The sequence below is a fragment of the Odocoileus virginianus genome, chromosome 32, assembly GCF_023699985.2.
Source record: "Odocoileus virginianus isolate 20LAN1187 ecotype Illinois chromosome 32, Ovbor_1.2, whole genome shotgun sequence".
Taxonomy (NCBI): Eukaryota; Metazoa; Chordata; class Mammalia; order Artiodactyla; family Cervidae; genus Odocoileus; species Odocoileus virginianus.
In genome coordinates, this window is record NC_069705.1 from 11,150,634 (window position 1) to 11,178,615 (window position 27,982).

General features: G+C 50.8%; 1 protein-coding gene across 9 annotated transcripts in view; it reads left to right on the forward strand.

Moving 5' to 3' along the window:
* The window catches only part of FGFR1 (fibroblast growth factor receptor 1), a 50,238-nt gene that overhangs the window by 6,172 nt on the left and 16,084 nt on the right, over positions 1–27,982 (forward strand). For 6 of the 9 annotated variants that reach the window (XM_020876328.2, XM_020876329.2, XM_020876323.2 and 3 more), the window contains exons 2-3: positions 2,518–2,696; positions 27,536–27,802. In XM_020876328.2, the coding sequence (XP_020731987.1) occupies positions 2,606–2,696; positions 27,536–27,802 (358 nt within the window). In that variant the 5' untranslated portion in view covers positions 2,518–2,605. The remainder of the gene's footprint in view (positions 1–2,517; positions 2,697–27,535; positions 27,803–27,982) is intronic. The other 3 variants (XM_020876324.2, XM_070459877.1, XM_070459878.1) reach the window with 1 other exon arrangement.

Sequence of the window (27,982 nt, forward strand, 5' to 3'; positions counted from 1 at the left end):
GAGCCAAGAAATTGAGAATCAAAGTTCCGCGTGTCGCGGAGCAGCTAAGCCCGTGAGTCGCTACTGAGCCCGCGCGCTGCAACTACTGAAGCCTGTGCACCTAGAGCTGTGCTCGGAACAAAAGCCACTGTAATGAGAAGCTCCCGTACCGCACCTAGGGAGTGGCCTCCACTCGCCGCAACTAGAGAAAGCCCGCGTGCAGCCACAGAGATCCAGCACAGCCAAATATAAAGTAAATCAATTAATAAGTTACTGGGGAAAAAAAAAGAAAAACCTTTCCCATTGCCAGAGTGACCTGGGATCTGTCCTCATCTACATGGTGTCTGTAAGACACGGGGAATTACCCTCTGGAGAAAATGAGCTTGCATCCGGTAGAGCCAGTTTTGATCATTCCATTTTATATATATATATTTATTTATTTGGCTGTTCCAGGTCTTAGTTGCAGCATGCAGTTCTTTTTTTTTTTTTTAAATCTGTGTTGGATCTTAGCTGTGGCTCATTGCAGCTCGAAGGCTTATTTGCTCTGCAGCATGTGGGATCCCTGACCAGGGATTGAACCTAGGTCCCTTGCATTGGAAGGCAGATTCTTAACCACTGCACCACCAGGGAAGTCCCCATGCAAATCCTTAATTGCAGCATGTGGGATCTAGTTCCCTGACCTGGGATTGAACCCAGGTCCCCTGCATTGGGAGCGTGAAGTCTTAGCCACTGGCCCACCAGGGAAGTCCCTGATCATCCCCTCTGGCATCTGAAAGCCCAGGTGATGGAGACTCCATGCTCTTGCCTCCCCACTGCACCCTGGGTAAAGCACTTGACCTCTTTGAGTCTCAGTTTTCCCATTGCTTAAAGGGCAATAATAATTCCCACCCTCCCCAAAGTTCATAGTGAAGAAGAGCTGAAGTTTTATAGTTTAAAATCATACCTAGTCCACAGTTGGCAGGGGTTTTAGGTATTCAGTAAATACTTACTCGATTCTGTCTCGTCTAGTCCTTTTCCTAAATTCAGAAAACCAGAAATGTTTACTTCTCGTTTGATTTGAAATCATTAAAACATTTCAGGAAAGCCTTGGGAGGGACGCAGGCAGTGCCTGCATCTTCCGCGCTGGCAGGCACTTGAGAACGAGGCCAGGAATCCAGGGGTTTTTCTGCCAGCCGGGACTGACTCACTCACAAGGGGCCCTGTCTGGCTCCGGGGAGGCCGGGCTGAAGCACCACATGAGGACATGTTCCGGGGAAGTGGATTCTCTGAATAACTCAGGTGGTTCCCTGGAGTATTTAGGACAAAAGCCACCTGGAAGACTGAGAGGGTCACCCCCTTGCAGCCCAGATGGGGCCCAGAAGGCTTATCACTTAGGGAAGGTTGAGCAGCAAAGACCGTTATCCTGAAGACCCCAGAGGACTGTTTTACACGTTGCTGCTCTGGACATGAGCAGGACTTGCGTGGTGGTTCACACAGTAAAGAATCTGCCTGCGATGTGGGAGACCTGGGTTCGATCCCTGGGTCAGGAAGATTCCCCTGGAGGAGGAAATGGCAACCCACTCCAGTATTCTTGCCTGGAGAATCCCATGGACAGAAGAGCCTGGCAGGCCACAGTCCATGGGGTTGCAAAGAGTCAGACACGACTGGGCGACTAACAGTTTCAGACAGGAGAAGGATGAAGGGCCACAGTCTGTGCCTTTCACTGGGGTTAGCATGAGCCATCTTTGAGTCAGGCCTTGCAAGAAACCTTCTTCTTCTGCACGACCTTTCCCCACATCTGGATCCATTTCTGCTGGACGACTGCTGTCGCCTCTCAGTCTCGGGGAGAACTTGGGCTCCCCACCTCACGACTCCCCACTTGGAGGCCCTGTTTAAGTAGCTGGTGAGAGTTGTGTTGTCTCCATGAGGGAAAGCTGCTGGAACCAGAGGTCCCCGCGATGGATCCAGTTTTAGAGACAAAAAGAAAACACCCTGGAGATGGCTTATTTCAGCTTCCTCACCGTGTAGATCCAGAAAGGGTCAGCATCTCTCCTGGCTCTCAGTCCGGGGACTTAGTCCATGATTCCTCATCTCTCTTCACCCCTCACTGAAGGGTTGGTGTGCCTTCGAGGGAGTGAAGACTTACCTAGGAGAGGTCATGTTCGTACCCCTGGGCCCCCTCTGGGAGACTTTCCTAGGCTGTTCGCTTTCCCAGCACAATTGATCGTGGGGCTCATGCCTTGGGGAACTTGATGACAATCTTCCCAATATGGGAAACAGTCCACACTCAGTAAATAGTTGTTGGAGTGAATTAAAGCCCTCCTTGGTCTAATTAAGGCCTCTAACCTCCAATTCAGCGTTGGGGCAGGACAACAATTCCCTTCTTTGTGTCTGAAGGAGTCAGAGATTGCTTCGGGCACCTTCTGGGCAGGGTGGCCGTGTGACAGGTTTCCCTGTTTTTCTTCCTCCTTGCGATGTGGGAGACCACCCCCCACCCCCGCCGCCATTCAGACCCTCCTAACTTCGGGTTTTGTTTTGTTTTGTTTTCCTTCTCCCCAGAGTCAGCTTGCAAAGGAAGACCAAGCCCACGGCGGAGTCTCCATGGAGGTGTGGAGCCTGGTCACCAACCTCTAACCGCAGAACTGGGATGTGGAGCCGGAAGTGTCTCCTCTTCTGGGCCGTGCTGGTCACAGCCACGCTCTGCACTGCCAGGCCGGCCCCGACCTTGCCGGAGCAAGGTAAGGCGCAGGCGGAGGGCCAGCGCGGGCACATGGCCCCCAGCAGCAGGGTGGGCCAGGCTGGACGTGACGTGCTCAGCTGGGCAGGCGCCATCCCAGGTGAAGCAAAGGGCTCCTGGCCTGCAGGAGAAACGCCTGAGCTGGCTGGGGCCTGCCAGGAAACGCAGCCAGCTTCATCAGAGGTTGGGTTGTGAAGGCCGATGACATCCATCTGCCAGAGGTGACATGCTCAGGGTGGGTTTATGCTTTTCTCCTCCTGAAAAAAGAGCTTCTGGTTGGAACCCAAGAGCCAGCTCCCTAAGCTGGATGGTGTCTAAAGTGGGGGCTGGGCAGTGCAGTGGGGTATAAGTGACCTGTGAATTTGGATTTAGAACTTGGATGGTCTACAGAGGATATGGAGGGACATGGGAGCTTTGTACAGACCTCTGGCTTTTAGAAATCGTTCCGAAGACACGTCTTTTATGAGGGTTGGCCCTCATGGCCATAGGCCTGCTATTCTGTCTTTGACCATGTCTCACAAGCCCAGTTGGGAGGCTTGGTAAGAGGTTTGCTTCGGATAAACTGCTGGAGGGATTTCAAAGAGATTTTTGAACGGCACTGTGGGGCAAGGGTGCTGGTAGAGACCTGTAGTTTATTGGGAGTTCAGAGGGATTTTTAGTAACAGGAAAGACGTGCCCCCACCGCTGATGGCATTTTTCCGGACTTGTGAAAATACCTCATGGAGATTACAGGTACAGCACACCTGGCAGCTTTTGAAGGTCTTTGAGAACTAATATTTGGGCATTTCTGCTGCCAAGAGGTAGTGTGGCTTATGACTCAGCAGCTGATGACAGAAACAGAGGAGGTTGGCAGGCAGTGGGTGAAGGGCTCAGTCGTGCGTGTGACATGGTGACTGCATGTCGAGGGCCACCAGTCTCACTCCCAGGACCTGTGTGAGTGACAGATGAGGAGTGAGCATATTTATCCCCTTGCAGGGTGATGGAGGAGGGAGAAGGGTGAAGGGGGCTTTCTAGAAGCTAGAGCAAGCAGGTACCTGTTGCATTCCATGATAGAACTGAAGGCAGGGCCTGGACTGGAACATATTGGAGACCCTGAGTGGGGCAGGGGTGGGCCATCCTACCCACAGGGAGTTCACCATCAGGTAGAGGGTAGCAAGTACAATGGCAGCTAAATTCAGGGTGGACTGTCTTTAGACCACACAGCGGAGTTATAACAAAGTGCAGTGGGAATGCCAGGGAAGCTGGGCAGCAGAAAGCCTCTGAGACGGTCCAGAGGGATGGGCAGGGGGTGGCAAGGAAATGAGGGGTGTTCCAGGTGGAACATTATGAGGGGGTGCTGGGGCAGGATGTATAAGACGTTCGGAGAATGACTCACCTGGTGCATAGGTGGTTGGAGGACATCTTGCCTGGAAAAATTGGACTGAGTTAGCAAATGGAAACCTTAATGCCCTGCAGAGGAAACTATACTTAAATGGGGGTAGATACTGGGAGTCTTGAAAAATCTTGAGCAGAAAGCGACATGATGCGGCTTTCAGGTTTTCAAGCATTTGAGTTTGGACGGGTGGCAGGAAGAAGTCAGACAGACCTAGGTTCCAGTTGTGCTCTGCCACTTAACAGCAGCATTACGTGCTCTGATGAAATGACTCAAACACACTAAGCCTTAGTTTGCTTATCTTTGAAATGGGGAGAATGACACAGGATGCAGTGAGATAATCCACATAAAGCATTTGCTGGTAAAGCATGGATTAGTTATGACTGCTGCCACCACTGTTGCCAGAGAGATGAGTTACTTTTTTTTTTGCTGCATCGGGTGTTAGTTGCAGCACGTGGGCTCCTTTCTAGTTGTAGCCGGCTTAGTTCCCGCATGGCTTGTGGGGTCTTAGTTCTCCCACCGGGGACTGAACCCATGTCCCCTGCATTGGAAGGCGAATTCTTAACCAGTGAACCACTAGGAAGTCGCAGAGGCAAGTTACTTAAATGGTTGCTTTGAATGTCTAGCTGGAGAAAGGGCGTGAACTAGGGTGGGGATTGTAAAAGAAGGAAAAATAGCAGAGATACTATAGAAATAAAACCTATAGGCTTAAGTAGGTTGGATGTCAACTCTGGGTGACTAGAGACACAGACAGAGAAAGAGAAGTCGTGTCTGACTCTTTGTGACCCCCATAGACTGTAGCCCACCAGGCTCCTCCATCCCTGGGATTTTCCAGGCAAGAGTACTTGAGTGGGTTGCTATTCCCTTCTCCAGGGGATCTTCCCAACCCAGGGATTGAACCCAGATCTCCCACATTGCAGGCAGACGCTTTACCGTCTGAGCCACAGGGAAGCCTCAGAGACAGACAAGGCGAGTGTAAAGGCGATGAGTCAGGATGGGAGGTTTGTGAGGAACAGGTAGAAATTGGGGTCAGCCACAGCAATGGATGGCCACAAGGAGGGGTGGGTGAGGTTTGAGGATATGAGTTTACGGTCAACCCCAAAGTATTTTTTTTTTCCACTTTCTCTAACAAACTCTTTTGCAGCCCGGGAATAAGGGTAGAGAAACTGAATAGTAAGCATCTCGAGCCTGGGCTCCTGTAAACAGAAAAGGAATGTCCAAGGGTCCAAGCATAAGGAGTGGGGGGCAGAGGAAAAGAGTCCTGAAGCTTCTGGCTGCATCCAGACTGGGAGAGGAAGCTGGGGAGGGTGGGCAGCGGTGGAGGGCGGAGCTGGGGGGGTTGGTGCTGGAAGTCTTGGTCAGGACGAAGTCCCACTCCCCTGAACAGGAGGGAGGGGGTGGGAGGGGGCTCTTTGGAGGCGATATGATGGTGAAGAAGGAAGGAACAGTGACATGTTTTAAAAAATCAGCTTAACTGAGCTATCACTTACATTCTGTAAAATGCACTGATCATAAGTGTAGAGTTTGGTGTGTTTTGATGGATATCGTATTATTCCACGTAACTACCCCCTCAGTTAAAAAGACATGAAACATTTTCATCGTCTCCAAACCTTGCCTTGTGCCCCCTTTGCCAGTCCACTGGACTCGGGCAACGGCAGATCTGCTAGGTGTCACTGTAGGTTACTTTTGCCTACTCTAGAATTTCTCATGATGGAATTGTCTGGTGAATGTGTATCCCTTCACTTGGTGGTGGCCATTTGGGTTGTTCACACTTTGGGCTGTTATTACTAAAACTGCTGTGAACGTTCATGTATGTTATGTTCATGTACTACGGGCATGAAGCTTTCCCTGGATTGTTCATGTATTATGTTCATGTTCACGTACTGCGTACTATGGGCATTACGTTTCCCCTGGACTGCCCCGCTTTTGATTTTGGCTCCATTTCTTACCGACTGTTGCCTGTTGGCTGTCCCTCTCCACCACTCTGTCATATTTATTGGTAATGAACATCTACTCCAGAGGTCCTTGTGAATATCAGATGTGAAAGTCCGCAAAGCTCTCAGAACCCTGGCTGAACATAGTCAATGAACCGTACATGGGAGCTGTGGGTACCTTTTCTGGGGAAGCACCACGTGGAAAGAGGCTTGCTTCATGGCCACGCTTGGAATGCCTTAGGATGCAGATGTAGGAAATCCACTCATCTTGATGGGCATCGGGTCCCTGCATGGTTGAGTCAGCCCCTCCCCATGATTATCCATCCTGAGCTTGGTGATGGCAGACCACAGCCCCCACTGTCTGAAACCCTAAGGGAAAATCTTTCTCCATGCTTTGTAAACTATGAGGTATCTCATAAATGTAAAGTATTACTGCTGGTTATTGAATGACAATGCCGTTCTTGTCCTCAGAAAAGACTGGACTGTATATAAAAGGTTTGCCCAAAAGTTTAAAACAAACTACCCCAAACCCTGCTGACTGAGAGCTTTTCCCCTTTAGAAAGGCTTTGCTGTGAGTGAGTGTGGTGAGTGTGTGTGTGTGTCTTGAGAGCCCCTCCCCCAGTCTGCAAATGCTCCTCGGGGAGTGGGGAGGGCCTGGAGTTTCTGGCTGTCCTTGGAAAGTTGATTTAATAAGGGTTCCAGGAAAACCAGCCTCCCTCCTTCTCCCCCTCTCCTTTCCCTTCTCTGGTTTGGGATCTTAAAGAGGCTGAGCTGGTTTCAGATCAGGCTTTGTCGGGGAGTGGTAGGGGGAGACCGAAGCGGGGTCATGGACCGAGGAGTAAGAATGCCCCTTTAAAAAGATAAGCACTGGCTTGAAAGACACTTTGAGCTTGAAGAGGCTTGTTTCTGTGTATTTTTCTCTCTTTTAGAATAAGACTTGGAGAAAAGCTAGTGGACGAATCCAAAACCGCTTGCAAGACCACTTGTCACGTAGCTTGGGGTTGGGGTCCTGTCCCCTTTTCAAAGCAATAGCCTGGGCTAAAACCCCCAGACCCCATGGTGGAGGGTACAACATGAGACTCTCAAAATACTTGCCTACATGCTCAGAAACCTGCAACTAATAAACGATTTAATGGCTGGGGTTTTACAGCTCCTCCCACCTACCCAGATTTGAAGGAGTCTGGTGGCCGGTTGAAGGGGGAGAGGTTACCCTTAATGGAAAAGCCGCACGTTTCCATTTCTGGCTGCAAGCCCCCTGGAAGCCGGGCGCCACAAAGCGAGGCTTTGTCTTTGTGTGCTGCAGAAACCTGGGCCCGTGGGGGAGGCAGCGAGTGGCGCGGGAGACATCACCCCAGCTTCAAGTCCAGTCCCGGGCCCTGGCCGCCCCAGGCAACTCCCCAGGGGCTCCCCCAGCTCTCCTGGACCCAAAGCAGTATGCATTTCAACCTGGCTGCAGGGGGCAGCCCCAGATCGTACCAGAGGGCATCTCACTGCTGGCCTCCTACAGGCCGTGGCCCCACTGGCTGCAGCTGATCGGCGCAGCCAGAGGACCGGTGTCTGCTGGGCCAGTGTGTCCAGTGGCTATCCCATCCCATCCCCCATATCAGATCATTTTGCAAAAAGAACCTGTTTGCTTCGGATTCACATGGGGGGGGGCGTTGAAGGGAAGCTTCTTCTCCCCAGTGCCGGAAGGCGGGTGGCATTCTGTGGAGCAGAGGGTGATGCAGGGTGAGCCACTGGTGAACAAGGCTGGAGGATCTCAGGACCTGCGAATCTGCAGGGCGCCCGGCTACCCCCACTTCCCCAGACCATCTGCCTTGTCCCCTGCCCAGGAGGGGTGGCTCTTGTACCCCAAGAAGGGTGCGTGGGCAAGTGTTCCGGATGGGGCTTTGCGGAGGGTGGGGGTCGGGAGAGGCTGTGAGGGAGGCGGGGAGGGCTCGCGTGTCCCCCTGACCACGCCGGGCAGAGCCACCCCAGGGCTGTGCTCTTGGCTCTGGCTCCCGCATTGCTGCACCATTAGCTTCACTGATTTTCCACTCAGGCTCTGCCGGCCAGCTCCCCCCCGAAGCCAGGGAGGAGGAATTTCTCAGGGAAGAACAAATGGCTGTCCAGAGCCCTGGCCCGGGGTGTGGGGAAGGGAGGGAGTCCATACTGAGAAACAGGCCGGGCTGCTGTCCCCCCTGGCTTCTGTGACCGCCACCCCCCTTGAGTCGAGGGGGCTGGGCAGGGACCGGAGGGAGATGCCCCTGGGGAGTGGGCCAGCAGGGCTCAGCCCGTGAGTGATCGCTCGTGTCTGGGGTGGTGATGGACAAGCTCGGGAGAAGTGGGTTCCGGGGAGTTGTGCTCCGGGAGGGTGAGGTCCAGGGTCAGAGAGCCTGACCGCCTGACCGGCAGCTGCGCCCTGTTTTCGCAGGGCCTCGGTCCTCGGGGGCCGCTGGGGGCTCCAACTCACCCTGTGGACACCACCTTTGCCTCTTGCCTCCCGAAAGCCTGGCAGCGGGACAGCTGTTTCCCTGCTGACCGGGAAAGTCCAGCTGCTTCTGGCACTGCCGATCTCCCGGATTCAGCTGCCCGGGCCTCCCTGTTGGTCCTGGAGAGAAGGCGCCTCCACGCACTTCCCTTCACTCTGCCCACCCTCGCCCCCACCTGCACCCCCCAAGTGATTCAGCTGCAAGCCAACTGCTTGACCTGGGCTCTTAAGGCCGGGAGGAAGTCCCAGACTCTTTCCTCTTAGGAGAAATTGCCTGGACCTTGGGCTGCTCCTGAACTTGAGGGCTTGCTCCGACTCACAGCGGGTGATAGCCAAGTGGGGGGGAGGGACAATGGCCCGATGCCCCCAGGGCGGGCTGGTCATGGCTCCTGCCCTGAACCCCCGTCCTGTTCTGGGTTCACACTGACCCTCGTTGCCCCTCTTGCCAAACGAGGTGCCCCCTGTCTTCATTTAAGGCTTTCTCTTTACAAACGGGAAAGCTCAGGATGGGGCTCAGTCAGTTCCACGCACTGAGAACCGTTGCCCGGGTGGAGCTGCAAACTCAGTGCTTCCTTCCCGAGCCCACATGTTGTGTTGTGGCCAAGCCTCCTGGGACAGGTTGTGTAAAAAAAAGGAGGAGAGTGTTGGCGTGAATGCGGTTGTGTTTCCCGGGCCCTGGTGTGTAGGCGTGTTGAGCCTCAAGTGGGTGAGAGGGTCAAGGAGTTCGGTGAAGACTGGACATTAGTGGTCATGAGTTTGGGCAGGGAAAGAGATTAGAAACCATCAGTGGTAAAGTTTCACCTACTTGATCAACAGCAAAAGTTGAACTTAAGCCCTTATCCCTTCCTCTGTGTTCTCCAGGGTTAAAAACTAGCCTCTGGCTAACAGTCTCTTCGCCATTTGTTTATTGATTGCATTTTCTTCCTTTCTCCTTCCCTTCCCTCCATCCCTCCTTCCTTCCCACCCACCCACCTTCCTTCCTTCCCTCTCTCCCATCCATCCATCCATCTGGCCAAACAAGGCTTCCATCTTCCTTGTTTAATACAGCATGCACATGCATATATAACCATTGTTTATCCTGGTCCCTTAGCTGGAAATGTTCTTCCCTAACCTTTCCTGATTTCACTCTGTCATTTCTACTCTTAGCTTAAGGTGTAGCTTAAGGGTCATCTCCCTAGTGAAGCCCTCCTCCATTTCCAAATAAATCACTTTTTTTTCTCTCCTTTTTGTGTAGCTTTCAATCTCACACTGACTTTCCTCTGCCTTACATTATTTAATATATGGCTGTTTCCTCCACCAGAGCAAAATTCTGTGCAATCAGAAATGTTTTTATTGCTCTTTTAAACCAGGAATATTTGGGGGACTTCCTTGGTGGTCCAGTGGTTAAGATTTTGCCTTCCAATGCAGGGTGTGGGTGTTTGATCCCTGGTCGGGGAGCTAAGATCCTGTAAGCCACGCAGCCAAAACACCAAAACATAAAACAGACTCAATATTGTAACAGATTCAAAAAAAGACTTTAAAAATGGTCCACATCAAAAAAAAAAAAAAAAGGAGTATTTCATTATAGAAAATTTAGAAACTATAGGCTTGTAAAGAGAAAAACTTACATGCCCACCATCCAAAAATAATCACTGTTAACAATGAATCTATTTCTTTAGTGTTTTTTTTGTCCTACATTTATACAACATGACTTTTCAAACAGGTAATTTATACATTATATACTAGTTTGTAACATAAGCAGGTACTTATTGCCTTGTGGAGATGTTTTCATCGTGCTCAAGTAACTACAGAGAAGTATAGATGTACAAGATTTATTTATGCAGTCCTCACTATTGGGCATTTATTTTCACTAGTTTGCACTTAAGTGAATATATTTTCACAAATAAAATTTGTCCATGTATCCAAAGATTTTAGATACATTCTTTTAGATCCATTCTAAAATCTTTTAGATCCATTCTAAAAGTTGTGATTACATAGTACTGCTCCAGAAAGGTGATACCAGTTAAGATCTTTAAAAATTGTAATTAATAAATACTGTTTATTACATTTTCACATTCTGCATCCTTTACATATTTTTACCTCTACACCAGTCCCATGGCCATAGGTTTTATTTCCATAATCAGATGAGGAAACTGAGGTTCAGAGAGTTAACTTTTTATCTAAAGTCATGTAGTTGATGGGTCTAGAGAAGGGAATAGCAGCCCACTCCAGTCTTCTTGCATGGAGAACCCCATGGACAGAAGGGCCTGGCAGGGCTACAGTCCACAGTCTCACAAGAGTCAGATACTACTGAGCTACTAAAACATACACAGCTGATGGGAGGTGAAAGTGGAATTCAGGCTCAGGTAGGTCTGACTCCAGTAAATTTTTTTCCAGTGTCTTATACTATGTCTCTCTATCAAATTGGTTTTCTCCCCAAAATTCAGGCAGACCAGCATTACAATTTAAATGTTGCTAGGTCGTTCCCTTTTATCTCACAGGAAGTAGGCGTCGCCTCCCTTTCTGGAGTGATACATACGTGTGTGCAATTGGGGTAAGGCTGCAGATGCTTGCCTTGTGCCATTTCTTGTGGGACATTCTTCTGCTCTTGACTGTGAGGCTGTGCATTGCTCATAGGTCTGTGAGCCATCCCAGTCAAAGTGGTTCCCTAGCCTAGAATAATCAATAGAACAAAAACAGCCTTTCCCAGTGTAGCTGAGACCTCCTGCTTGGTGAAGGTCTGGGATTAGAGGTCTGAAAAATGGATGCTTTTGAACTATGGTGTTGGAGAAGACTCTTGAGAGTCCCTTGGACTGCAAGGAGACCCAACCAGTCCATCCTGAAGGAGATAAGTCCTGGGTGTTCATTGGAAGGACTGATGCTGAAGCTGAAACTCCAGTACTTTGGCCACCTCATGTTAAGAGTTGACTCATGGGAAAAGACCCTGATGCTGGGAGGGATTGGGGGCAGGAGGAGAAGGGGACAACAGAGGATGAGATGGCTGGATGGCATCACCGACTCGATGGGCATGAGTTTAAGTAAACTCCGGGAGTTTGTGATGGACAGGGAGGCCTGGCGTGCTTCGATTCATGGGATCGCAAAGAGTCTGACATGACTGAGTGACTGAACTGAACTGAACTGAACTAAAAGCGTCAGAGTCCACACCTGAGTTTTCCTTGTTGGTCACACTTGTTCTAGAATATAGTGTATTGTCTGGACACGTAAACCACCTGGATTGCTTCTAAAATGGTCCAACAATGTCTGATAGATGAAAATAAACATGGCTAGGAGGCTCAGCAGGCCTGAACACTAGTATCTTTTTGAAGCTACAGTATATGTGTGCGTGTGTGCTAAGTTGCTTCCATCATGTCCGGCTCTTTGTAACCCCATGGACTGTAGCCCACCAGGCTCCTCTGTTCATGGGGATTCTCCAGGCCAGAATACTGGAGTGGGTTGCCATGCCTTCCTCCAGGGGATCTTTCTGACTCAGGGATCGAACCCATGTCTCTTACGTCTCTTGCATTGGTATGCAGGGTTTTTTACCACCAGTACTATGTGGGAAGCCCCCACCAGTATATATACATACATGTATGTATATAGTAATATATATTTTCTATATTTAAAACATGAAGAAATAAAAAAAAAAATCCACAAGGTGATAGGGTCTTGAAATTATGTTTTTCTTAGTTTTTATATTTAGCAAAGTAATATTTTTAAATATATATTTTAATGCACTTGGACTAGTCACAAAATACTTAAATTGAAAGGATACTAAGCATATATATTAATTTGTAGTATTCTGTCTGAAGTGTGCCCCAAGAATAGAAGTTATTTGGTAAATATTTTCTTCCAATTCCTTTTTTTCTTAAGGGTTCTATTTTTCATTAGTCCAAACATAGGAAATACACATCCGTGTTAAGTACTTCATATTTTTTTTAACTTTATTTATGTGTTTATTTTTGGCTGCACTGGTTCTTCCTGCTACCCTCGGGCTTTCTCTAGTTGCAGTGAGCAGGGGCTACTCTCTAGTTGCGATGCGAGGGCTTCTCATTGCAGTGGCTTGTCTTGTGCAGACGCGGGCCCTAGAGCTCAAGGGCTTCAGTAGTTAAAGCGCACGGGCTTAGTTGCTCCTTAGCATGCAGGACCTTCCTGGACCAGGGATCGAACTCATGTCCCCTGCATTGGCAGGTGGATTCTTAACCACTACACCACCGGGGAAGCCCCTCTTTCAGTTCTGTCAGTAATTGTCTGTATGACCTTTGGGGGAAAAGCATGAAAGTCTTGGAGGCCCAGGACCAAGGGCATCCCCGCCCCAGCCTCGTCCTGGATCAGGCCCAGCCCCAGCCAGTGTCACTCTGACTCCACGTAGGAAAATACAGTAAGTGACTCATTGAAGAAGAGTCATCCAAAGACAACCTCAAATAAGGACATAAAACCCAGGTTATAAGGACATCTGAAGCCACAGGAGAAGGCTTCTTCCCTAAAGTGAAAGGACAAGCTGATCACCGCTGGTGGGCAGTGACACGTGTGCACACATATATCAGGAAGGCAGAGGTTTTGCTCTATTTTACGGTCACTACAGCACCTTACTGTCTGATACATATTAGGTGCTCAGTAAATACTTTTTGAATAAATGAATGCATGCATGAATGCGTGCATGAATGCAGAGGGAAGTAACCATCCATTTTCTTTTTTAAAAAAGATACTTGCAGTGATAAGAACCTTCTGTAAAGTACAGGGAACTCTACTCAATACTCAATACTCTGCAATAACCTATACGGGAAAACAATCTAAAAAAGAGTGGATGTGTGTGAGTGTGTGTGTGTGTGTGTGTGTGTCTGTGTATGGGCTTCCTGACCAGACGGTAAAGAATCTGCCTACAACGTGGGAGACCTGGGTTCGATCCCTGGGTCTCGAGAAGGGAATGCCTACCCACTCCAGTATTCTTGCCTGGAGAATCCCATGGACAGAGGAGCCTGGCCAGCTATAGTCCATGGGATCACAAAGAGTAGGACACAACTGAGCGATTAACACTGCTATCACTACATGTGTATATATATAACTGATTCACTTTTCTGTACATCAGAAACTAACACAAGATTGTAAATCAACTATACTCCACTAGAACTTCCCTGGTGGTCCAGTGGCTAAGACTCCAAGCTCCCCTCAATGCAGGGGTCCTAGGTTTGATCCCTTAGTCAAGGAACTAGATCCCACATGCTGCAAGGGAGATCAAAGATCTTGAGTGCAACAACTAAGACCTGGCACAGTCAAATAAATAAATTAATACTGAAAAGCAAAATCTAGGGGGCCTCCCATTTAAAAAAATCCATACTCCCAATTTTTTTGAAAAAGGAATTAGAGGGGAAAATACCAACTATTTCCAGTTTTAAAAATGGGGAAGTTAGGAATGAAATCCTTTTCAATGAAAAGGTACAGCAAATAGGTGAGAAATAGTAACTGCTACCCCATATTGAGCCCTTTATGTCACCTAATGCACTGGTTCTCAGATTTTCCCTGCAGGGACATCACGCGGTGGACTTGTTAAAAACCCCTGCCTCAGTTCACCCCTGGAACTCTGGAGCCTACAACGGGGCCCCTGCCAGGTGGTTCTAACAAGTTCCCCAAAGACGTGGGTGCTGCTGGTCTGGGGATCACACTTTGAGACTCTCTGATATCTCTTAATTCTCACTCACTTCAAAAAGTCTACAAGGTAGATGTTTAGGAAACATTTAGGAAACTGACTCAGAGAGGCCAAATGAACACTCCCCAAGGTTAAACAGCTGAAATAAATGGAGGATCTGGAGTTGACTTGGGTCTGTTTAATATAGGCATCTATGACTCTCACCTCTGTACTGGGAGGCGAGGAGGGTGAAGAGGGCTGAGTCTGAGTGCTGGGGAGTATTGGAGGGAGGAAGACCAGGAGTAGAGAGCTGTCAGCAGGGAAGGAAGCCCTTTTCCAGGACGCCCTCCTGCTTCGCTTAGGGCTTGAAGTCAGTTATCACTGCCGCTGGAATGTCATCAGCTCTCCCATCATTGGACCTTTTGCGTTCGGAAATGTCTGCCCCTTGATTACTCAACTTCAGGGTTTACTTTGGGGATTAAGGTTTGTTTCCCTTCAGTTTTAGGAATTAGCTTTTAAACCTTAAAGAGTCGGGCTCCTTGACTAACCTACTGAATGAAATTCTCCCTTTGGCATCCAGAACTTTAGTCCATGTTATTTGTTCTCTCAAGCCTCTCTTAATGCCGGAAAGGTACACTAGGAAGAAGCATTTATTTTATAATGTTAGTCTTTCACCACTACCCGCTGACTACCAGTCCATTTTTTAAATTTATTTGCCTAGCTAGTGAGCATAAAAAAATAAAATAAATTCTTTCAGAATACCTGGGTTCCTAGCTTATTCAGTCATAGTCTCTGGGCTACCCCGCACCCTCAGTTCTGAGATTTCTTCTGGAACATCTCGGGCCAGAGGGAAAAGATGAAAAGAGACATGTATTGAAGGTGCTGGTGGCCATAACTCTGTGGCCAAATGGAATCCCCTCTTCTTTTTCTTTTTTTTTTTAAATATTGACTCTATTTTCTGTGCTTTATATCACATGCTTATGGTGCCTAGTTACTCGTGACCAACTCTTTGCCACCCCATGGACTGTAGCCCACCCAGCTCCTCTGTCCATGGAATTCTCCAGACAAGAATACTGAAGTGGGTGCCATTTCCTTCTCCAGGGGATCTTCCCGACTGAGGGACTGAACCCGTATCTGCTGTGTCTCCTGAACTGCAAGCAGATTCTTTACCTGATGCACCTACCGGGGGGTGGGGGGGTAGGGTGGGGTGGGAAGCTCTGTACATTACATTCTTGTGTCTTACCTGTTCCATTTTGGCCACATGCTTATTTTTTTTTAATATTGACTATATTTTCTGTGCTGTATATTGCATTCTTGTGTCTTATTTTGGTCACATGATTTGGCATGTGGGATCTTAGTCCCCTGGCCAGAGATTGAGCCTGAGTGGAAGCACAGAGTCTTAACCACTGGACCACTAGGGAAGTCCCCTCCCCTCTTTTAAGGAAAAGGAACTTGCACTGTCTTGTCTTCCTTCACCAAAGAGGGAGCGCTGTGCTGCAGGGGCTGAGAGGGGACACAGTAATTGGCATTCAATTCCCAAGGCCCGGTTGAAGCTTAGAATGTTGGTTAGAGCTGCAGGGGGAGTGCGGTAGGGGGTGATGAGAGCTTGTCCAGTCGGCCTTGCTATCTCAGAGTTGAGGACATGGAGGCCAAGAGAGGGATGACTTGGCCTAGGTCACGCAGTCACCCCAGTGACTTCCACGCCAGTACTCTTTCGGCAACCACCTGGGGCTCAAGCAGAGTTTGGGACTAAGTGGTTTTGACAAGGATTTCAAAGGGGGTTCTCATTTCTTAGGACACCCGGAATGTGAATCTTGCCCATAGTAGGTGGTCTCTCCTGAGAGACTCATTGTTCTAGATCCCCCAGCTCATCTGAGCACAGGAGTCCCCAGTGTGGACACTGACCCTCCAAGCAGCCTTTGGTCCTGGTTCTTCTACCTGCTCTGAGAGCCATTTCATCTCAGGGAGAAAAATCCCCAAACCACGCTCTTTCAGTTTCTGAAAACAGTTCTTGTTTGTTGTTGGTCAGTCATGTCCAACTCTTTTCGACCCCATGGACTGCAGCACGCCAGGCTTCCCTGTCCTTCACTATCTCCTGGGGCTTGCTCAAACTCATGTCCATCGAGTCAGTGATACAGTCCAACTGCTGCTCTCATCTCTGTCACCCCCATCTCCTACTGCCCTCAATCTTTCCCAGCATCAGGGTCTTTTCCAATGAGTTAGCTTTTCACATCAGGTGGGCAAAGTATTGGAGCTTCCAAACTTCTGAAAACAGTACTAAATGGTCAACTTTCGTGGTGAATGTGAAGGAGAGAGAGGATGAATACATGGTATGTCCATGGGCCCTCTAGCCCCTCGCTTGCCTCCCAGTCTGTGGAGAGGCCATTAGTCCCAGATTTTTAGATTTCACGAGCCAAATACCCACCTCCCAATATTTTGGGTTGACAACTTATTTTGCCATGTAAGAACATCTTAAAAAAAAAAAAACACTTAACATTCTCCACTACCGATAGTGTTTATTATGGTAAAATATACCTCCTATAAAATTCACCTTTCTTAAGCGTACAGTTCTGTGGCATTAAATACGTTCACATTGTTGTACAACCATCACCACCATCCAGCTCCAGAACTTTTCACTTTCCCAGCTGACACTCCACCTGTTAAACCAGCTTTTACACCACTTTGCTGGTGGTCCAGTGGTTAAGACTCCCAGAATCCAATGCAACAAGCCGTAGGTTTGATTCCTGGTTGGGGAACTAAGATCCCCACACAGTTCTTCCAATAAATAAAGAAAGGATGTCCGTCACCTTTATTCTCAAATAAGGGGCATTTCTTTAACATGGAAAAAAAAAATGTGACTTTATGAAGAGTCCCTTTCCCCACTGCAGTGATCCTCGTCCTGCACTGGGTCCGATGACCCAGGCCCACCATCGCAGCCACAGGACTGGCCGGGGAAGGAAGGTGGCTGACCTGAAGGGCGCTGATAGCCCTGGTGCGTGTGCTCCGAAGCACCCATCGAGGTCTGGTAGGGAGGGCAAAAGGCAGATGCTGAAGCAGCTGTGGCCTCAGCTAATTCATCAGCAAGTTTAGGAAGCCACAGTGTTTTCCTAGCCAGCTGCTGGGGTTTCCTTCCCCAAACCAGAGTTGGGGGGCGGGGCAGGGAGGCCCTGGGAGGGGGCGGGGCGGGGGGAGGCGCCTACATTCTTTTCTTCGAGGAACCTGACCGGACTTCTAAGGTCAGAGCCCGGCGGAGTGGGAGCTGCTGCCCGGTTACCTCCTCGCCGTTGTCCCTCCCCCACCCTTAATGATCTTTCCATTACAGAACCCAGACCAGGAAGTGCCTGACAGGTCACAGCTGCAGACACATGGCTGGGGAGGCCTGGGCTCCGGGCCAGTGGTGGGAGGGTCTGAGCTCCCCTCCGAGCAGCAGGACCCCTGCACACTCACACACAAACACACACACACACACACACCTCTTCAGCTAGTCCAGCTTCCCCTGACTACTTGGGGGGGAAGGTGTTCTGTATTGTCACAGTTGGTGACCGATGGTACTTTGGCTTTGAGTTTAGGACGGGGGAGAAGTTCCCCACCCGAGTGTCCCGATCCCTACACAAGTGTCCTTCCTGGGCGTGTGGTTCTTTAGGGGGAAGTTTTCCATGAATGAACAAGGTTCTCCAGCTTCTTTTCCCAAGATGGCTCTAGAACCGAACATGGCTCTAGAAGCTTCCAGGGCTGTGATGAGGCGCAGTCTTAATGCTGCCCAAACAATCGATTTAACAACTGATCTAGCATGTGCTGTGTTAATTGCTCAAGTGAGTGAGTGAAGTCGCTCAGTCGTATCCGACTCTTTGCAACTCCGCGGATTGCAGCCTACCAGGCTTCTCTGTCCGTGGGATTTTCCAGGCAAGAGTACCAGAGTGGGTTGCCATTTCCTTCTCCAGGGAATCTGCCCGACCCAGGGGTGGAACCCCAGGTCTCCCACATTGTAAGCAGATGCTTTTACCGCATGAGTGACCAGGGAAGATGTTAAATTGCTCAGTTGTGTTCAACTCTTTGCAAGCCTGTGGACTGTAGCCCGCCAGGCTCCTCCATGCAAGAATACCCGAGTGGGTTGCCGTTCCCTTCTCCAGGGTATCTTCCCAACCCAGGGATCGAACTCCGGTCTGCTACACTGCCCCATCAAAATGCCAGATTCGAAAGATTTTGCAGAGGAGAGTTTAGAGGCAAGAGCATGAACTCTGCAAACCCACAAGCCTGCTTGGGCCAGCCCCCTTCATTTGTTATCTTCACGGAGGCCGGCTCCTTCCACAAACAAGTTTGCTCAGGAAATGTTAATTTACCCTAAACTGTGTCCAAGGGGGGCAGTTGTCACACAGGAGTTTCTGTCTCCACCGCCAGCTGTGTTGTTGGCTTTCTTCCCTGAATCTGCCAAGGCTGATTCCTCTGGTGCCAAGTGTGAGGCAGTGACAAACTTCTAGGAACCCGGAGCTGAGAGACCTTCCTTCCCAGTAGCTGCAGGCTGACCTTTGCTCCCGACGCTTCTTCCCGCATGACTTAGGTGAGCTTGCCCAGACCCAGGGCAGCTCTTTCTTCCTGGTAAGGCAGGCAGGAGGGCAGCCAAGGCTACCGGGCATCCTTTGGAGGAAGAGTTTCTGCCCAGAGTGCTTCTGTAAACACTGGGGCAAGAGGAAGAGGGGAGATTTCTCTTAAAAACTACTCCTGGCACATTCCTTTGTTAATCACGTAATTACAGCCGCCTGAGAGTATCCTCCTCCTCGTGGTGGGAGGTATGGGGGTGGGGGGGGAAGGTGGGGAACCCAGTCCCTAGGAGGGAAGAAAATGCATCAGCTAGAATGCCAGACTCAACTCTGATGCTGGATTACCCATCGCTGCATCTTTGGGAAAAGTCTGCACAAAATACAGGGATTCGCCTGCCTGCCCTGCAGCTTAACCGGGCAGCCGGTTTTGGAGGGTCTTGGAGTGGGTGCCGGGTCCTGGCTGCGGCTCGGCCGGTGCAGGCGGCTCGGCGCTAAATTACAGTGACGAGATGGGACGACACAAAAGCCCCGAGACCTTTTTTTTTTTTTTTTTAATAAAAACAAAACACAACTCCCGGCCCCAAGCCCCTGGGCTGCTGAATGCCTGTGGCTTCCTGTCAGGATTAGCCGGGCCGCCTGGGCGTGTGTGCTCTGCCTTTCTCCTCAGGAAATACCTTCGGTAAGCCCGGGTGGGGTCCCCATGGCAACGCGATTGGGGACCCGCTGACTGAGACCATTCAGCCCCCATTGTGGACAGGCCCCTTTGTCGGGAGCCGTATTGCTGCCCCTCTGGCCCACGCCGCAGTTTGCACCGTTTTGTCAGGCTGAATGTGGAGTTTTTACATTTTAATGGGCTCTTCGGCAGCGGCCCATTTGCATGCAAAATGCTCCTTCTTTCCCTTTTTCTATTTCAAAAAAAAAAAAACCCTACACTCCAAATCCCCCCGGGTCGGGGGCCCGTTGAATGCGGCTGGATCAGGGTGTCAGGCCCCACTAATTGACTGGTGTCCCCATGCCCCCTCCTTCACATGTCTGTGTGCACCCCGTCTCGGGGACGCCACACGTCCAGGGGATCAGGCATCTGGAGGGCTTCCTCCCTGGACCCCACCACCCTCGCAGGATGACCGTTGTCCCCCAGGATTTTGATGAGAACCCCCTCTGGCCTGGCCTTGCCAGACTAAAGTAAGTTTTCAGTTCCATTTCAAAGCCAAAATAACGTAATAAAAACCTCGACAGAGGGCTCCCAGGGCCCCGCTGGGCTGTTCTGTCTTCCTTTTAAGTTGCTTTCAAAGCCACCCCGAGTTCCTCCCCCACCCACAATTGCCCCCTCATTTATCTCTAGGGAGTTTGTGCCAAGACTGTAAACACTCCTGGACCACCAGTTCCCCACGTTACCAAAGAGCATGGCCCTCTCTTCTAATTTTCTCAACCCAGAAGCACAGAATCCAAAGGATTTCCTAGGAATGGAGAAGCTCCAATCCTTTGGCCACCTGATGCAAAGAGCCAACTCATTGGAAAAGACCCTGATGCTGGGAAAGATTGAGGGCAAGAGGAGAAGCGGGAAAGAGAGGATGAGATGGTTGGATGGCATCACCGACTCAGTGGACCTGAATTTGATTATACTCCACGAGACAGTAAAGGACTGGCGATCTGCAGTCCATGGGGTCTCGAAGAGTCGGACAGGACTGAGCGACTGAACAACAAAAAGGGATGACAGCTGTGGAGATCCGTCACACCTGGATTTGTTGGGGGGGCTAGCTATTCAAGCCCTACACCCTTCCCCTCTGGAGTGGGCATAGAGGTGATGCCACACTGACCTCCCGAGGTAGATGAGACATATTTAAGGATCAGCCCTCAGCCGAGCATTTTGAATGAGCCAGGCACTTTTCACGATAAAGCCTTGAAAATCTGCAGGTCACATTACAAATGAGTTGTACAACAGAGCTGCAGAAATCTCCAGGGAATGAGTTTTCACGTCTGGGGAAGTGATGGAGAGACAGGAAACAATAGTATTTAAGGAGAAAGCAAAATAAAGGGCAGTGAGAGTATTGGCTTGGTGAGGGCGCAGGAGAGCTGGGGGGAGGCCAGGACTTGAGAGGCCCTAGGTCCTGGAGGAGGGCATGCTAACCGGGTAACCAGGGGCATGAGGGGACAGGATACAGAGTGCCTGGGCCAGGGCTGGGACAGTCAGGATGTGTGATGGGGGAGGAGGAGGAGCTGGCCCAGGGGAGGGGTGGCCAACCTCTTTGCCTGACATTCTTGATCTTTTCAGTGGATCGGGCAGGGGTCATCTGAGGTCATCAGCTCAGCTATAAGCTGCACTCAAGAGGGACTTGGGGGACTTCCCTGGTGGTTCAGTGGTTAAGACTCATGACTGTTCTGTGACTTTGGGAGAAGTCTCGACCTCCACTGTCTCGTGTTTAACTGAAATAAATGCAAATGAGCACAGAGCTGAATAAGCTCGCCCTGTAAAGCATCAGGTGCCGCCCCACCCCCACCTGCCAATTTCCTCATCTGCCAGATGTGCTCAGTGACACCTGCTCAACTCTAAAGCGTGGATGAGCATGGCCAGGAAAGTGCATTGTAAGTAAAAAAACACCGGGTTATCAAGTAGTGGTTGTGGAGGTGAAGAAGTGAGAAGAGGAGGAGGCTAAAGCGGCCCCTGCAGAGTCCCATGGGAGGGAGGGAGGAGATGCAGGTGCCGTTAGGCGGGACCCAGGGGCCGCCAGAAAGAGTTTCTGTCGCCTTCCGGAGGCAAGGATTGCAAAGACAGTGCAAATAGAGACCCTTTGCGCTGGTCTCTTTCAGAGGTTCTGGATGCATGTGGATTCTGAAGAGCCAGGCCACCTGGGGGCAAATCCCTGCTCAGCCAGTTACTGACTAGGTGGGCTGTCTTGGACACATCCTGAACCCCCCGGGCCTCCATGTCCCCTCTGTCAAAGGAGGGTGATGGTCCTCACTTCACGGGGTTGTTGTAAAGCATTTGCACTCGGCATACCATCAGCTTCTGCGTTCCCAGGGTAGAGGGAACAATGGTATCAACCTCCCATGGGCTTCCCCGGGTGGCTCAGTTGGTACAGAATCTGCCTGCAATGCAGGAGACCCAACTTCGATTGCTGGGTGGGGAAGATCCCCTGGAGGAGGGAATGGCAACCCACTCCAGTATTCTCGCCTAGAGAATCCCATGGACAGAGGAGCCTGGCAGGCTCTAGTCCATGGGGTCACAGAGTCGGGCACGACCGAGCTACTCACTTTTCATGGTTGCTCTGAGGATTCAGGGATACTCTGTAGTAAAAGCATTCACAGGATATGGGATGTAGATAGTAAGCCTGCTGTCGGTATTGGCCAATATTGGTGTTACTGTTTTCAGAGTTGTTTAAGGATCCCAAGATAATATATGGGGAGGCGCGTGGTCAGTCGTAAAGTGCTATGCAAATATGGTGCTGTTCCTCGCTGGATTCATGTGAAGTTGTGGGGCTCCGGGATGGATATTTTCCAAACCAAATTGGTTCTTATGGGACCAAGACTGGTGAAGTGGTATTTTTAAAATACATTTTCAGGTATGTCTGTCTATGTGGCATGAAAGGCCTGCATTCACAGTGATTGCGGAGGAGCGTGTTCCCTGGGACTTCTTGAGTGTTTCTGTTCTGTCCACCGACCTTTAAGTTGAAATCATTCGGAGGGGGCTGTTTTCTGCTGTGTCTTCTTTTGTTCCAGGCAGGCCATATGGTCTAGTCTCATCTCCCATCCCCTTCATCCCGAGGCACTGCCTTGCTCGTAAGCACCCTGTCTTTTTCTGCTTCCCACAAAGTTTCACTGCCTTCCCCTACCATCATGTTCCCCGGTGCTGCGAACATCACCATCCGCCTTGACCACCAATACTTAAGTTCTGAAACCTCGGAGCCTGTGCTGGGTCACCTGTCCTGGGCTCTCACATTCTTCTCCCGTTACCTCGTGTTGTATGATAAAGTACTCCATACCAACCAGGTACTGTGTAAATCTTATCACCCTGGCTAGCCCAAGGCTGACCAGCTCTTTTGCTCCTTATTTTAATCCACGACATCTCTCTCACAGCAGCAAGGGCTCACGGAGACACCCGCTGATAGCCATTCTGGAGAAATCCCTGTCTTCTTGGATTTGGGGGAAACTGGGGTCTCATCTTCTAATGACCACGTTTGTATGGATTTGAGCCTCCTTCTGGTCATTGCCCATCCTGCACCGTGCTCGGGGCTGGCAGAAGCCTCAGAGTTTAGAATCAAGAACTTGGATCTGAACAGATGAACCCAGGACAGAGCTGCCTGCTGATGGCAGTGGCAGAGTTCTGGCCCAGTCCTGCCATGAGCCAACTTCTGCTATATGCTGTTGGCTCATTGGCAATTACAGAGCCCTGGTGTTTTGGAGGAAAGTAGGGAGGGAGAGGGATTCCGTAGGCCCTCGCTAACATTGATCACATTCCTAGACTTGAGAAGTACCGCCTCTCACCTCTGTTTTTCTAGCTGCTTCCTTGAGGATTACTAAAACGTGTGGGTCCCTGATCTGTTCCTAGTTCCCCTTGGAGGGTGGAGAGGTTCCATTAGAGAAGCAGATGGGACTGGTGATTGCTGTCTGAACCCCCGTCCCTCCCACTAAGAGAGTCCTGGGTCCAGCCAACATGGCCTTCCATGGTCCACCTGCTGTCTGCACGGTCCTAGAAGCTGCCCCGGGACCAGAGTCCTCCTCAGCCCCCAGATTCAGGCAGCTAAGCAGGAGCCTTCATTCCCTCCTGTTTTCTGAAGAGATGGCCAGGGTACCCTTGATCTTCTAAGGGTGTGCAAGTCAGGTCCAACCCTAACCCTAACCTTCTTGCTCCCGGTGACGATCTGATGTGGGCGTGGAAGCAGCATGCACCATTTTTCTCCGGGGCACCCCAAGCACCCTGCACCCAGAGCTTGTCAGAGTGAAACTCATACCAAGCGCTTTCAGCCTCAGGCCTAGTCCCCACGGAATACAGATACCCAATGTCCCCCAGCCTCCGTCGCCCACCTCATCTGTCAGGAAACAGGACATACAAAGCGACTGTGTGGGTTTGCAGCTTCCCCCGCAGCCTCCCCACTCCAATTCATGAAGCGTTGGAATGTCCTTCAAGTTGCTGCCCAATAAACTGCTTTCTCTTCTTCATCAGTCATGGCCAGCCCAACAAAGGTGTCAGCTCCTTTCTTGCTCCCTGATGCCTAACGGCACGTAGAGCCCTGGTCCATGGGTCCTGGTCAGAGAAAGGCCATCTCAGTGGAGATGGAGCCACAGATGCAAGGGCCTTTCCAACGGGGACATAAATGGGGGACCCTGCAAAGACCGCAGGAGAATGAAGAGTAATGACTTGGTTGTTGCAGGCGGCCAGTGAGCAGGGATGCCCGCATCAGTTGCCTTACAGACGATGCTCCAGGGTCAGGGCTGCTACTCCAGGCAGTGACACAGAGGGGTAGGGCCCAGTAAACCAGCAGGTGGTCAGTTACCTTTCCATTACCTCCTCAAAGAAAGTGGCATTTACCTGCTTTGTAAATGGAGGCTTTGACACACATCCAAGAGCACTATTAGCCGGGAAAAAAATCCACCATAAACCAAGAGCCGTAGGTTTTGGTTTAAATTGAGAAGAATGTTTTCAGTTCCTCTAAAATTTAGTCTTTGCCAGATGCTAACTTCAAGACCTACTGAGTATTTTTCTGTATTTCTGACATTGTTAGGCACCGTGGGAAAACTATAATAGACCACTCTGTTGGTCTGAGTTGCTTTTGTTTCTTGGGCAAGACATGGATACTTTTGACAATTAGGAAAAAATACACCCAAATGTACATCAGCCAACAACTAGATTAATAAAATGTGGTATACACACACAATGGAATATTATTTGGCCAGTAAAAGGAATAAAGTACATAAGACAACATGAAAAAACCTTGAAAACATACTAAGAGAAAGGAGGACACAAAAAAACTATATTGCACAAGTCCACTGATATGAAATATCTAATATAGGCAAATCTATAGAGACAAAGCAGATCGATGGTTGCCTCGGCTGGTGGAGGGGGAGGGGATAGTCAGTGACTGCTAATGGGTATGGGGTTTCTTTTGGGGGTGATGCAAATGTTCTAAAGGTACATCGTGGTGATATGTTTGCATTCTGTGACTATACCAAAAAGTATTGAATGATACACTCTAAATGGGTGAATTTTATGATACGTGAGTTATATCTCAGTAAAGATGTTTGAAAAAGCAACAGTGCAAGATGGCATGGAATTAAATGCAAATTTGTGCTATTCAGATGGTAACAGTTTTTACAGGAAAGGAGGGTGGGTGTCTTGAATGGTGCACTTTGAGCAGGTAGGTAGGAGGGTTCTAGAGAGATGCCCAACAGCCTTGAGCAGAAGTCAGTTTTGTTGTGGCTGCAGAATACGGTTAGTGCAGAAAACAGCCAGACTTGGCGTGGAAGGTGGGGAGAAGACGGTCACGTGGGGAGGAGGGAACAGACTGAGAGGAGCCTTGAAGGCAAAGCACCGGGTTAGAGTTCACCCTCTGCACAGCCTTGGATATTGATCAGGAGAAGGAGCGGGACTAGCACACTGTGGCCTGGCGCATCGGGGTGAGCTTGACCTCCAGGGACAGGGACAAGTAAGCTGGCTCTTGAGGCTTTATATAGATCACGCAGAAGAGTTCTGTTCGCATGTCCTGGCCAGGAAGAGCGGGGAGTTTCAGATCCAAATGGGATCAGCCTGAGCTGGTCCCAGCAGAGCCGAGTCTCCCTTTGTTGCTTTCTCTTGGGGCAACACCCCTGTTCTTCCCGCTACCTATTTGTTTCTGAGACTTGTCAAAATAGGCTGTGATGCCAGAGGCTAAGAATTTGAGTTTACCGGAGTTTACTGTTTGACCAACGGCTGGTACAGATCATGAGCTGCAAAATATTTAATCAGTGAGGTCATTGCAGGAAAATGAGATTTGATCCATAGGAGCGTCTTCTGTTTCCCTAAGGGTCAAGTCTGAATGGCTTTTCTTCTGCCTTCTCTTGGCAAAACCACAAACCATTAAAAATGGAAAGAATAACTTTTTTTTCCCAAGACCCACGAAAGCTTATTTTTAATCAATGTGTGGTCTGCTCACCTTTGTGGTGTCCCTCTTGACCTGATTCACAAAAATAAATGAGTGCAGACCTGGTGGTTTGTTTCCAAACCCTTTTAAACCAGCACCTCCTTTTTGATGACTCAGTATTTACATAGGATTTAAGACAGAGCCCTTGGGTCAAGGGGCACCCGGCCTGCAGCCATGGCCTCGGAGCCTCATCTGAGGCCCCTCCAAAAAGCTACTGTTAGTCCCAGGACGCATTTCATCAGTGAGATTTTTTAGCAGAAACCTGGTGGGGACTTCAGAAAGAGTGGGTTAAAATGAGGTGGTGAAGGAGAAGCGGAGTTTGGAAGGGAAGATGACAGAGAGACAGCGCATCATTGTCAGATTATTCAGCAAGCTTTTGTTGGCAGCTCTCGTGGGCCAGGGCCCTCCTGGGTGATGGGGTTTGAAGGTAAATGTGACATGTCCCCACTCTGGCAACCTTATTGAGAAAGGGGCCTCTCCTCCAGGGCGACAAGTGTGAGGGGAGGGCCCCTGACCCAGACTGGGGTCAGAAAGGCCTTTGGTGCAGTTTCCAGCCAGGCTGAGAACCAGAGGCCGGGTGGAGAGCCAAGCAGAGACACCAGGGCGGCGGAGCCAGGTGCCTGTCAGAGCCTCCCGAGTCCGGGACCTGAAGTGGGCTGCCGGCGAGCCTCTGGTGGCGAACCGGGGGTAAGAAAGAAAGAAGGCTGCAGAAGGCAGGGAAACCAGGCCGGTGGTGGGTGCGAGCTACCGCAGGTGTGTTGTTCTGGTGGAGGCCGGACAGAGGGCGGAAGATGCCAGGAGCAGGCATGCAAGTCCTGAGATGGGTGTGGGGTGCCCGGGAGAAGACAGGTCCGCCCCGAAGGTGTCCTTATCCTGTGTTCAGCCTCAGGCCTTCCTGTTGGTGTGAGTTCAGCATTGCTGGTCGAGAGGGGTGGGTGTGTTGACCCCCGGGCTCGGGGTGGGGTGGGGGAGCAGTGAGGGGGAGTGGGTGTGTGTGCCTGCGTGTCAGGGGAGGGCAGTGGAGAGGAGGTGGGGGGCTCGAGAGGGGGAGCCCTGCAGTGGGGCGAGGAGAAAGGAGCTTTGTGTAGAGCAGCTTTTGCTGCCAGGGCAAGTGTGGGTTTTGTGGCAGCTGCCGGCCTCCGTTCCTAATATAGTCAAAAGCTCCGAATCCTCTGGCCCAACACCTGTTAGCCAGAGGTTCCCCTGAGCTGACCTCTCCTCGGGCCGTCCCTCCTGCGTATACACCCTGCGCATCGGACTTCTTGCAGGGCTCAGAGCCCCTTCCAGTACTGATCACTTGGTTCTACAGCCCCGCCCATGACACGCTGCCCCCCACATGGGGGGCTGCTGCGTTTTGGTGGGGGCTTGTTCCTGGGGAGAGGGGTGAGGCTGCCCCACCCGAAAGCGAACAGAGTGTTCCCCTGGGAAGCGGCTGCTCTTGGTAAAGAGCTGTGTGTGTGGGGAAGGGGTGCTCTTAGACACACAGGGGTCCCAGGGAGGGCCAGCTGCCTCCCCCCCACCAAAAGATGGAGGGAAACCCACTCTGAACTGCTTAATGCTGCTGCAGCTGCTTCCTAACTTCGCCTCTGTCTTCTTTGCCCTCTGGAGGAGTTGGGGTGGACAGGAAGCCTTGGGTGCCCAGAGAGCCAGCCATCCCCCCGACTGACCCGCCTCCCCAGCTCTGTACCCCGCCCCCGGGGACGCTGCGGCTCCATGGCTCCGTGCGGCCGGCATAATGCCTTTGTCTTTCCCCACCCCTCCTGCCCCCTGCTCCCTCTGCCCTCTTCCTGGTCCCTGCGGCGGCTGCAGCCCAGCCCTGGGGAGCCCCCGTGGAAGTGGAGTCCCTCCTAGTGCACCCCGGTGACCTGCTGCAGCTCCGCTGCCGGCTGCGGGACGATGTTCAGAGCATCAACTGGCTGCGGGACGGGGTGCAGCTGGCGGACAGCAACCGCACGCGCATCACCGGGGAGGAGGTGGAGGTTCGGGGCTCCGTGCCCGCCGACTCAGGCCTCTACGCCTGCGTGACCAGCAGCCCCTCCGGCAGCGACACCACCTACTTCTCCGTCAACGTCTCAGGTGGGTAGCCAAGTCCGCCCTCCGCCTCTCCCCGCCCCTGCCTCCCTCTCTGCTGGCCTCAGGGGGAGGCCGGCCTCTTCCTCTGCCATCATCCGCACCCCCCCTTCTGCTGCAGAAGCTGCCACCCACTAACATCGCTCCCGCCCGCTGCGTGGCTTAGCTCTCAAGGGGTGACTCGGG